General features: G+C 40.8%; 1 protein-coding gene across 1 annotated transcript in view; it reads left to right on the top strand.

Annotated features, from left to right (window-relative positions):
* Positions 1-12,835, top strand: part of LOC109323076 (von Willebrand factor D and EGF domain-containing protein-like) — a 333,209-nt gene that overhangs the window by 106,036 nt on the left and 214,338 nt on the right. Inside the window, exons 3-5 of the mRNA XM_019554480.1 lie at positions 77-305; positions 4,300-4,356; positions 5,521-5,753. Of these exons, the coding sequence (XP_019410025.1) occupies positions 77-305; positions 4,300-4,356; positions 5,521-5,753 (519 nt within the window). The remainder of the gene's footprint in view (positions 1-76; positions 306-4,299; positions 4,357-5,520; positions 5,754-12,835) is intronic.

Here is a 12,835-nt window from a genome sequence, read left to right as displayed (position 1 = left end):
CTAATAAACAAACATGTCTGTTTTAAGTGATTATATCCAGAGTGCTGGAAATGACTCCTTTTATGCTCATCCTCAGATGAATAAATGTGGAACACAAGCTCCAGTGTGGCTTTCCCTGAAATCAGATACCCTCCCTCTTCGTGGTGAGAGAAAGCAGCTCATGGCCTGCGCTACGTGGCAATTCTTCTTTGGGAGCACCAAAGACTGCTGCTTGTTCCAAATACCTATTTCAGTTAGAAACTGCGGTGGATTCTTTGTTTATCTTTTGCAGCCCACTCAGGGATGCATGGGTTATTGTGCAGAAGGTAGGTTTAGTAAAGAATGAATTTATCAGTAAGACTGTATATGCCTCTTCTGCTCTGTGTTCAAAGGTCTTGGTATTGAAATACACATCTTACTGACCTCGCAAGTCAAGTATTACTTCAAGTAAGGTGCAGTCTATGTAGCAAATAAATCAGCCTTAGTCCAAGCTGTTTCTGAGGCACAGCTATTATTGCCAGTGCAAAATGTAATCTGGTATGTATGAACTGAAGTGTTCTTAGCTTGGCTGCAGTTCACATGTAACCTTTACTATCGTCTTTGTCATTGCTGTGTCTTGAAGATGTAAAACTAGCTAGTTTGTTTTTGAGGTACCATATCTAAGGTTTGCTCTTATCTTAAATATCCCCCCACAAAAGGATAATTTTGAAGCCTTGGAAGGGAAAACAAATCTGATTACAGATTGTCATAGCATTTATAAAATTACTCTAGTCAGAAATAATTGCTAGCCTACTACAAAAGATCCAGCCTCTGTTCTGTAACTAGGAAACAAAGAAATAGCAGAAAGAAATGATTCACTCAGTTAAACCTTCTGAACTCTGACTGTTCAGGTGTGTATAGATTCAGTTAAAAGGAAGAGCTTTCTTAAAGAAAAAACATATCTTTATATTCTCCTTTCAGCATTTTCAGACGTGGACATGGACATGAGACACTAAGAAACTCGTTACCCCATTTCCCTTAGGAAAAATGTTTTGAAAGAGCAATTAATGTTGTTAGAGAGCTATTTTGGAATAAATATACAGATTTTGCCTTTCTTAAATAGTTCCTTTTTTTCTGTTTTAAAATTAATAAATCAAAACTAAATTCTATAAATGAAGTGATTTCTAAGTTGTATTTGGAAATTTGTTTCACTCCATTGAAATGTTGCTTTTTCATCTTTTTCCTGCCTCTCACTTTTTAAGTTTTCCAAACAAAAGTTGAGGAAAAATGGGGAAAGAAACCCTTGGGATTTTTTTACCTCCCAAGAAAAAAAAAAAGGATTTTTTTCTCCATTTCTTGAATATTGTAAACTTTCCATTCAAAAAATGAAAAAAAGGAGGAATAAAAAAGCTAAAGGAAAATAGGAATTTCCCTATGAGCATGACATGAAAATTTTAGATTAAAATATGCTTAAATCATCTGGATTATTTCTAACAAGTGACAATTCTATCACATTTTTTCTGAAATGATATTTTGCTGAAAATATCAATAATCTTTATAAACTTTCCCAGCCTTTCTGTCAAGCATGGTCCAACATAAACTCTGGCTCTTCAGAGTGAGCATCCCACTTTTTAGTTGGGAGAAAAACTCTATATTCTACTTTTCCTCTAGGCTAATATTTTTAATAGGTTTAATATTTTATCCCTACATACACTACTGAGGTTTGGCATGTCAGCAAACCTCTCACATCTGGGTCAAGTGTGCAACCACAGCAAGTACTGGCACCTGCATTTCACTCTCTGTTGAATGTAAAAGGGAGTGCTTTCAGCATTGGGACAGTCTTCTCCAACAAAGAGAATTTAAAACCCACCAATCAAAGTTCCTGAGTGAAAAACTGGACCATGCAGGAACTGTATGAGTAATACCCCCATTCTGCTCCCTGATATCATAGATGAAGTTTCAAGAAGTTGAATAACAGCTTACAAAGCTGCCCAGGGGCTTACCTTCAGAGTTTTGGTGCCACTTGGTATGTCACGTATCCTCTTCATGAACAGACTAGACCTGATGCAGAGTAACTTATGCTGCTCAGCAATGACTCAGAGCGAAGGACTCTTAGAGAGGTCCACTGCAGTAAGTGGGTGAATTCTAGCTCATCAGCAATGAGAACTGGAGTCTGTGCAGAGAAGAACCACCACTTCCAACTAGTTCATACAAGAGCATATACTCTTGTACATTTCTCCATACTTTCATGACCAAACATATAGACCATTAACTATCAACATTAGCCTAATACAGAATTGGCAATACTTACTTTGAATCCATCTCTTAAATAACATATCTACACCACTTTGGCAGCATGTCTAGCCCTTCTGTCCTTGCTCCTCATGTACTAAACCCTGAAATGAGGCAGTGTAGCCCCATGGGTGCAAACAAACATTTGAATCACCCAGCTCAGGTTACGCATCCAGGCATTTACCCATGCAGTCAGACATAAATTGGGAGGCGAAGCTTGGCAGGATCGAGGCTGGGGAGCAGGTCTAGCAGGGCTGGTGGGTCAATGGGAAGGTGTGGGGTGGGGGTTAAAACAGCATAGAATGGGGGCTGAGGTGAGTGGTTGGACTTCATCCTGGGGGATAGGCTGTGATGCATGCAGGCATTTGTTTAGCTAGGTTAACCCATTTATATCATGTTAACCCAGGCCGGTCTAATGCTAATTCACCTTCTGAGGTGAACTAACTTAAATCAGGTGCATCATTTTCAAGATGATTTAAGCTCTGTGAATGCCTGCATGGCCAGGTATTTAGACTGATCTAACCTCGGTTAGATCGATCTAAATGTAACGCTTGTACATACCCCATAAGGAAGCATCTACCTTGACTCTCAGCCATGTCAGTATGGGTCTTCCAAGTAGAGCAGGAGATACCCTCAGGGAAGCTTCATCAAATTTTGTGCCCATGTTAGCTGAACATTATTCAATTTTCAAGTTCTTCAAAACCAGCTATTGTCAGAAACAAAAGAACTTTCCTTTTTGCTGGTACTGTCAACTGTGTCATTCTTTTATTTAGGATATTTTCTTGGTTTCTTTGACTCCTGGTACCATGTGCTGTTCAGAAACCACTCACAGCCAAGGGGTCTCACAGAGTTAATCTTTCTTCAATATATAAATTGTAAAGTGATTACCACATGAGCCCCCCAATAACATAGCCTCTGGCTCCAAAAGTCTCATGCCTAAGTGCCTTAGAGGCAAAATTCTCCCATATTCAATATGAGAAACTCCAAAACCTTCATGCATTTGGAGTTTGAGCATCAGAAAGAGATCAAATCTGGGGAAGTGATATGAGTGACTACATGTATGTGTGCATAACAAATCTTGCTCAGATGCTTCTGTGAGTTGATTACCTAATTTTGCCCTTCTTGTGTGATTTTCTGGAGGAAGTCATGATCTGAGCCATAGTTTGAAGCAATTTTCCTTAGCATATAACAAATACAAACAATATCCATGTATTCCCTATTTTAAACAACTATTTTTTCATCTTCCTACCCTGTTGCTATTTGTCCTAAATAGACATTAACATGTATATTCTTCATTCTGATAAAACTGCCTTATGGTTTATTCTTTTGGGCATTAATAACATTTGCTGTATTCTTCCAGAAAGCTCATTAATTTATTCCTTCAAAGAACCTGAATCAGTTCTGTGTTCCATTTGAACTTAGACCTCTAGGCTGCATCTACATAAGTGCGGACATCTGTTTCCCTAGGGACAAAAAGTGGCAACACACCTTGTGGCGCATGACAGGTTACCCCAGGTGGGGTAGGGGAGGCTGGCCCCAGTAGCCTTACCTAGGGTCCTGGGGGTCTCAGGGAGCTTCAGCCATAGCGCTCCAGCAGCCGGGAGCCTAGCCAGCAGCCGGAGCACAGCTTCAACCAGCTAGGCTCCAATTTTGGACAGTGAGCAGTGCCACCGTGTGAACCACCCTGGTCTTTTTCTGTATGGGTTTTTTTTAAGGACAGTGAAATACAGTGCAATATTATTATTATATCTCTTAAATTTTAGGGAGAAAATTGAAATCAAATTATTTGTTGAAGCATAGAGGAAGCAAGACATATTTTTAGAGTACTAGTAGCTACTCAGAGCTTGGAGAAAAGAAGCTATCTGGGAATCTAACCTGTTCCTTGCCAGTCAGTCTACCACAACACCTGCCACATACAGCCTCAAAGAACGTGGAAATGCTGTTGATTCCATGAGCAATGACTTAGAGATTATTTATGAGTCAACAGGGTACCACTTTGTCATCACTGCAGCATGCTGACTTCTTGTATCTCTTCTATTTTTGTTGCAGAGTTAAAACCAAAGGTCTGTGCTCCTGGGGAATCTGAAGGTGAAGGAATTTGCCAGGGTAATAATATTGACATTATCTAGCACCAAATGTGTTGCATACTTGGTTTCTAAAACATGTTCTTCTATGTATACAGTCCTGGATAATCGGGGTTAATATTTTTTAACAGATTACCTACATTCTTTCTTTTTATTCTATTTTTTTTTTTTCGCTTCTCATATACTAAAAGAATTGAATTAGGGTCTTGTTACACTTCATGCTGAAACCCGTGCAAATGTTAATCAGCTAAGTGTTGATTGACTGAGTGGCGACAATCAACTTAAGGTGGAAAAACTTTACCTTAAGGTGAAAAACTGTCTCTGGCTGTCCATCACCTGCACAGCTCTGACTTGCCACTAGAGGCCTGGTGAGCAGGGGCAGGACCGGTTTGCTGCTCCTGCCAGGCAAAACAAAGGCCACTGCCCTGGGGTGCGCAGTGGCTGCGGTGCGGTGCCTCCTGCCACTACCCAGACTGGCTTGCTGCTAGAGCTCCAAACTTTTTTTTTTCTGGAGCTCACCCCCACAGTGCTGCTACCACCTTGGCTGCAAGTCAGTCAGGCACTGCCTGAACTCCGAGGGGCCTGATCCTTTTCGAAACTCAAGGAGCACTCAGCCAGCCAGGATCTTGGGTGGAGGCGGTACAGAGAGGTGAGATCCAGAGGAAAAAAAAAGGATTGGACCTCTCAGATCTCAAGCAGGGAGCCAGTCCAGGCAACAGCAGGAAGCACCACAGCTGCCAGGTGCTCAAGAGCTGCGGCGTTCATTCTGCCTGATGTCCCCAGCGGCGAGGCACCATGCCTGGCCTGTTGTGCCCCAGCATCCCCATTCAGAAAGGGCCATTGCATCCTGGGATGCTGGAGAACTTCATCTTGGATGAAACTGCTGTAGGGAGTGGCCACACCATAATAGAACAGCAGCAAAATTAGGTGGATTAGAGATAATTCTGCCCTGGAGTGGTGTAGCTTTAAGCCAAACCATGAGTTCTTTAAACCACCCAAAGGTGTTAATGTGCAGCAAATCCAGGGGTTAAGAGCTCCAGAAGCTGCTTAAACTTACCATGTCGCAAGGTCCTTACAGATATATGTGATGCAATGTTTCTTTAACATTTCACAATGTTCATATTTGTGTGATTAAGGAGGAAATAGGCTACTATCAATGTCTGCAGCATATCACTTCTTTTTCCAGAAAAATTCCCAGCCCTGATTTTGCAACCAGTGATTACTGCTGAGCTTGTGAGAGGCAGTGTCCATCTCAAATGTGCTTACAGCCATCCTTCCTCAACTCAGCCTTTGCACTACGTGGTGGTCTGGTCACGCCATTCTGCATCCAGCATGAAAGAACAGATTCATCGTGACACAACTCTGCAGACATTCTCCTATGTAAAGATGGATGGAGTTAATTTCAGATTGGGAGTAACGGTAATGCTGTCCTGAACTCAGCAAACAAGGTCAAACACTCAAGAGGAACCAAATCCCTGTTTAGAATTTTCCTTTCACTTTTATTATTTTTATTTTCCACTAGCTATATTTACATCTATTGTAAAAGAAATTGTCCAGATAGAGGTATATTTCAAACCAGGATTATTAAATACCATTTGTCAAGGCAGAACCCATAACCTTTATGTAAAGTAAGCCCTTCATTTTACAAGTTTTCTTAATATTTTCATTAATGATATAATGTACCTCACATTCTCGGGCTCTAGAACAAAAACACTTAACTGTTTATGTACTAAGCAAATACACCTTGAATATTTGATTGATGTGCTTCAGTTTGAATGCCATTTAATTGGCATAAGTAAGATATATATGCAGTGCATCTGTGTACGTGTGCATGCACGTGTACATGCACCTGTGAGTTAGGAAAAATACAGAGAGCATTTCTCCAATCTCTCGTCAGTGTAACTACATAGACTGAATAGGTAGTATACAGGGTAATTTCAATTTCATACTCACAGACCAAATACAAAAAAAAAATCTTCCAGATAAAAGAAAGATGGTACATTTTAAAATGGAGGAAGATTTACTTTATAGGTTTTTTTAAGATAGCTGTCTGCCACTCTGATTGTGAGTCTTCAGTTCTATTGTATGCTGACAGGTAGCATTCCCTACAAAACCATCTTTAAGCACTGCATCTGTTGGGTTATACAGGAATACAGGTCTAGTTTTAACAGTAGCAGCAAAAATACAGAAGACAATCCAAAGTGTGAAAAGTTTGAGTCATATATGAATTGATGGATTTCCACAGTCCAGAAACCTGACTTTTAAATTTAAATTATAAAAACAAAACCATTAGTCATACTGGAGATACTGGAAGAATAAACAGATTTAACAGTCCTACATTAAGGCATGCTGGAAATAGCCTAGGTGTTTTGAATTTTTTTTTCATCTGAGATGTTTAAAAATGTGAAGCTTATACCAGTTCTTACAAAGGTTAGCCATTTATAGCACAGCCAAATCTGGACAGTTTTGCTAGGTTCTTCTCATAATTATGCCACCTGCATTTGTAATCTGACTGATTCTTTTGAGCTGATACAAGGCAGACAAATTAATTCTGCCAGTTTTTGTGGTGAGTTTTGTTATATTGAGCTATCTATTGTCATCAACATCATTTCACTTCCAATCAGTGCAAATCTAGATGTAAGCAATCCTGGAGGGATTCAGAAACAGGTAGTTTTCTTAACTAGTAACATCCCCAAGTCTTTATAGACTTCCATTTTTATGATATGGAAATTAGCCCTTCATTGTCCTCTTCTAAAATCCACGTGTTTAATTTAGCAATCTTAATGAGAATGAAATGTTCAGTTCACTGCTAGAATTTTTTTAGAAGCTCTTCATGGTCTATTTGAATAATTATAATTATCCCCAAATTGTCAGTGGTGAGAGCCATGCAAGAAAGCGTCAGCTATAACATCGAGTTTAGTCTAAAATGTTTTACACAAATAAAGATTTGAAAAAGTGTTTTATGCTGTTCCACCTTGGGTTCCTAATAAAAATTGTGCGAAAACAGATTTTCCTTTAACTAAGAATGCTATCAATTAGGAGAAATGTTATGCACGTCATTAGTTATGCCAATGTAAACTGGTGTAAATGAGAAGAGAATCAAATCCAAAGGACCAGAGTCAACCCTGACTGAGTACAGATGTTTTTCCATTAGGGAAAATTTCTCAGAAATTTCCCCCAATAGAAATCTTTGTAGGAGAGGGAGCTGTAGAGATATTCACTTTGTAGCTGCTCCCTCTCCCCTTCTCTCCGTGCCTTCCAAAACCAGGCTGGTTCCAGTGTGGGCAAGGTGAGCAGAGCAATGCCTACTCCACTACTTCCACTCCGGAGGGGGCTGTGGAGCAAGGGGGAAAGAGTCTCTACACCGGTCCCAACTGGGCTCTGAGGAACAGCATGGAGGATTTGCCTCCTTCACTCTGCTCCCTGTCTCTTCTGGAGTAGAGAGAGCATGGGGCAAAGCCCCCAGCCCCTACCTGAAGCAGGGCAGTGTCCCACCATGGGAAGAAGCAGGGGTCAGTAGCAGGTACTCCTCTCCTCTCCCCTCCCTGACTGGTGTGAGAGGGATAGGGAGCCTTGAGGCATGCCTTCAGCCCCTTCCTCAAGCCAGGAACTTCCCTGGCTTAGGGAAGGGGCTGTAGACTGTGGGCTGTACCTTGCTACTCCGTCTCACCAGATTGGAAAAGGAGTGGCGGGGCAAAGCTCCCTAGTCTGGAAGAGCTGCTCTTCCACTCTGCTCCCCATCTTTTGGAGCAAAGTGGAGGAAGCAGCAGGGCAACCCCCCGCCTGCTTCTTATTCCTGGGACTCAGGTGTGACAAGCAGCTGAGGGCTCACAGACTTGCTCCCTTTGCTCTGTTCCTGGTGCAGGGAGCCAAGGGGATAAAGCAAGGCTTGGGGAGACTTTCCTCAGCCTGGTTGCCCCTGACTGGCTTCCTGTCCCTCCCAACTCAGCTGGGGGGCAAATGAAAGCTGGCAGTGGACACTGCCACCCCTGTGGTCAGTTCCTGGTGCCCCTGCTTGCTTCTCATGCTGAGAACTCTAGTGTGAGAAGCAGGCAGGGGAATGAGCTGCTCCCTGCTGCTTACCCTCTAGTGCCTGGCAGCCAAGTAGAGGAAGCACTTCAGCAAAGCTGCTCATAACAAGAACTGTGGTGCAAGAAGCAGGGAAGAGAAGCTTCCCACCCCAGTCTACAGGAGGGGTGGGAGATGCTCCCTCCCTCCCATTCCTTCTCAGGGGTAGGGGACAGGACTATGGTGATCCTAGTCTTCCTACAAAAACTCTGCCAGGAGTGACTTAATCCTGGTTGCTCCTGGGATATTTCTCTCCTGGAGCAGCCATTTTTTCCCTGGGAGAAAAAGCCTGAGTGCCTGTACACTTCTGGTTTCTACAAAAAGAACAGCGATTCTCCCAGTAGAAAGTGAATTTCTGTACCTAGCCTCTGTAGGTACAGGGAGCTGAAGCATGGGTGATTGGTGTCACCTTACACAGGAAGGGCACATACCACCCCAGTGACCAGTCAGTGACGGGGGTGGGGGGTCCACCCGCAGCCAATCTCACCAACTGGGCAGGGTGGGGGTCACCCCATAGCCAATCTCACTCACCAGCTTCCAGAAGTGGCTGCGGTGCTTCCAGAAGTGGCCACTGGCACTCCCACCAGCCCCCCCGGCTCATCGCCTAAGTGGAGAGCATGGCCTGGCAGGGGGTGCACCAGTGCTCTCAGGGGGTGCACATGCACCCCCATGCACCCTCTACATGTTGTCATTGGGCTGAAGGAGCAATGACTGGAGGGATTTCAGTTGGCCAGCTTAGCTTTAAACCAAGCTCAGAACACAAATGACAGGGGCTCAAGACAAAAGCTAATAGATGAAGTGCCTCTGCTGACTGTTTTTGCCAAATCCTTTTGTTATCAGAGAGAGGGAAACCTAAAAACTTAGTTTTTCTCTCAAAAATAAGTGCATAGGAACAAAATAGAACAGAATGTACCACTAATGGGAGAAATTTAGTCCTAGAATAGCAGCAACAATGCTACAATCACCCATGCTCACTCTACATTTTATCTACTAGTACATGATCTAAATTTGGCCTTAATGCTTCTGCTGAGGAATTTGGAATTATATTATTTATAATATTAGTCTGAAATGAGCGTCTTCTCCTTTCACTCTTTTATATAACGTAGCCAAGAGGAAAAGAAATTAAATCGCCTTTCAGGTGATTGATATCTACACTATTTTTCATTCATCACAAAGTCTCCAGGTAATAAGATAAGGCACATAATAGAATTTCCATCAATAAGTTTTAATATATATTGGAACTATATAATAGCTTTAATAGGACCTTATGGAGTAATTGAGATTTAGTGAGCCAATGTTGTTGAACTTCTATCGACTTCTCTTTTGTCTAAACAGCCAAAGATATTTCTTCATAGTACTCATGTGCATTCCTCCAACTTTAGGCTCTTATTTCCTTGTTTCAGAAAATGTTTTTGGAAGCATAGTGTAATAAAACTATTGCAAACTTAAATACATCCACAATATGCTTCTATTTCTACATAAACACTGAGAGAAGCCCATTCCATCTGATTCAAAATCGTGGCATTCCTAACCCGTATTTATGTGATATTGACAGAGGTCATTCCATTCCTACAGGCATAGCCATCTACACATTACAGTAAGCACAGTGTGAGCAATGAGTTATGTTAAGAAAAAAGGGTATTTAGAAGAAAACTGAGCAGATTTTGCTCAGCACAGCAGTCTGAAAGTTCACATGGTGAGAAGCAATTGTCACCATACATAAACTATGATACACACTGTAAAATAAAATGTTTAAGAAGAACTGGCCTCTCTGAGGTCGGTGCTAGATGCGTCCTTCTTGCTGATGCATTACACCACAAAAAGAGAACCTAGTGAAAAGCAAGTAAACTCATTTCTATTCTGCTTTAACAGTCAAAAGAGAACTGTTTAATTTCCACTCAAAATAGATGAGGAAAGAAGGTTTCCCATGTTTAACTCTTTCCTTATCTAGAGTACAGAGGTGTTTAGCATGTTAGTATGAAATCAGGCAGAACCTAGGGCAGAGACTAACAAGTTCAGAGAGGCATGAGCTTTTGTGGGCAACAATCTACTTCATCAGATATATCTGGCCATAGGCTCACGTTTCCACTTGTACATTCTCTCTGTCCCCATAAATATTGCATTCCCGTCTACACAATGGCACCTGTTCAATGGTCTGATAGTCCTGATGAGGGTTTGGACCCCATGTAAACTGAGGAGTAAACAGAACCTAGGTCTCTCCTTTCATTGGCAAATGCCCCAGCAGTGAGGCTAACGCTATTATGTAAAAGTGCCCCGTTTTAAGAAGAAATTGGGTAAGACCGTATTCTATGAGCAGCCACAATCCTGTCAACTGGGCTTCTATGAAAAACACACAAATGCCAAAGATGTTACTTTCAATAGTAATGATGAGTGAAAAAAATTAACAGAGCATAACTGTTCCAGTTCAAAATGAATTATGTAACCTGAAGTCAAAATTCACTTGCGACACTTTGGAATTCTCAGATTTTACAGAAATAGAGTTTAAAAAAAGCAGTTCCTCCCCCTCCAGCCCTAACAATAAAGCAAGACATTATGGAGATGCTGATGAAAGATGCTGAGGGAAAGCTGTCAATGTGCATGACAAATCCTGCTTAGAAATTAATAATCCCTCAACCAATTCCCAGATCCAATCATTCAGGCCAGATACAGACATTACTTTTTACCAGTACAAAAGAGATCAGAAATTGGTCTATACCTGTAACAGAACATAATTTCAACACACAAAACTCACCTATACCCATAACAGAAGTACAGCACACAAGACTGGGTTAAAAATGGTGGGACCTGGTAGAAGCTTTACAAATGTGGGGCAAATGTGTGTGTTCTGCATCTAAACCATGCTGCTTACAGAAAACCACATAATTTAGATTGTGGCTAGGTACAGACATTCAAAAAGCCTAAGATGGAATCAGTGTTCCCTACTGTTATTGGGTCAATATTGGTTTTTGGTAAACATACTGTTCACACTGACTTCAAAGTGAAATGGGAGCGACTCCGAAGAAATCAGTGGGAATCTGAAGAAATGAGATAAGTCAGCATTAAAGTTTCAAAAAATAAGACATTTTTTGTTTTAGCCCTTTTTATTTTGTAAGTATTTTTACCTTTTTTTGCCCTCCAGAAATCATTCCAGGCACATAAAAGAGCGGAAGCAAATCACAACCAGAAACAATTGAATTACTGTGTCTGAAATTTCCTTAACAGATTGCTGCTTCTTTAAAATAGAGGATAATATATAATTGCATTTTAAAATGATTTGAAGAGTTTGTGAATAATACCGCCCAACCTGTCAATGCTGTCAGCAGAGTGCCGTCAGTGTTGTTATCTTTTTGCTTTAAATGATACATGGATATGGGAAAAAAAAAAAAAAGAAAGAAAGTTGATTGCAGAACTGGAGAAGAGCTAGTATTTAGCTGAAGGCAAAAAACTCCTGAGAGGTACTATCATAATAATTATCTGACAAACTGTCAGCCTGTAGCTCAGTGGCCAATAAACATATCTGATGATTGTGAAATGAATGCACACCTAACAAGGTAAAGTAGAAACTAAAAGGAAAGATGAACTATAAAAAAGATAGGGATAAAATGTAAGGGTATAACACAAGACATGTTCATATATTTCCAATTTACAAATACACTGCTCTTCACATGACCTACAGATCTTATTCAACCAACCCAAGATGCTTACTCTACTCGGTTGATTATTCTTGATTTGCCAAAAAAATACATTAGAATGATGAGATGATATTTTAGAAGTATTTCAACTATAGTTACAGATGAACATAAAACTTCTTTGTGTTTTGTTCCACCTACAGAATATAAACTACATACCATCCTCTTCTCAAATACACTGGTATTTTCAGATGAAAGCCACCATTTTAATATTCTTGACTAAAGCTGTTGAACCAAGAAGTACAAACCCCCCAGCAAGCGTTACCAGGGTCAGTGTAAATACAGCATCTGCAATGCAGATGTATTAGATTCATTCACTGACATTGGTAGTTGAGTAATGTTTCTCACTAAGGGAAATGACATTTTCTCTTTTTCTGCTGCCAACAATTGGTCAAATCTTGATTCTGTGAAGACTTTTCCCACTGTAGCAGCTGAGACAAAAAGTAAAACATTAGCAGTCACTGTCTACGATCCCACAAAATCGTTTTTAACTTTGCATGGACTGAGTGTGAGCGTTTAAAGAACAATGCCATCCTGATAAATAATAAATACTTAACACTAACAAGAATTAAATAGGGATGAATACCTTTAGAGGAAAATTATTGAAATACACAAGAGTTGAAAACCTATGATTCAATGGCACCAAAGGAATGCTTATTCCTGTTACGAAAAGCCAAACTCAGAAGAGATTGATGTCATATAGCTTGACTTCAAAAAAGCCTTCGATCTGGTATCCCATGATCA

This window comes from Crocodylus porosus, unplaced genomic scaffold (assembly GCF_001723895.1).
Source record: "Crocodylus porosus isolate Cpor-Errol unplaced genomic scaffold, CroPor_comp1, whole genome shotgun sequence".
NCBI classification, from domain to species: domain Eukaryota; kingdom Metazoa; phylum Chordata; order Crocodylia; family Crocodylidae; genus Crocodylus; species Crocodylus porosus.
Note: the sequence above shows the minus strand (reverse complement) of the source record. Positions and strands in the feature narration are given on the sequence as shown.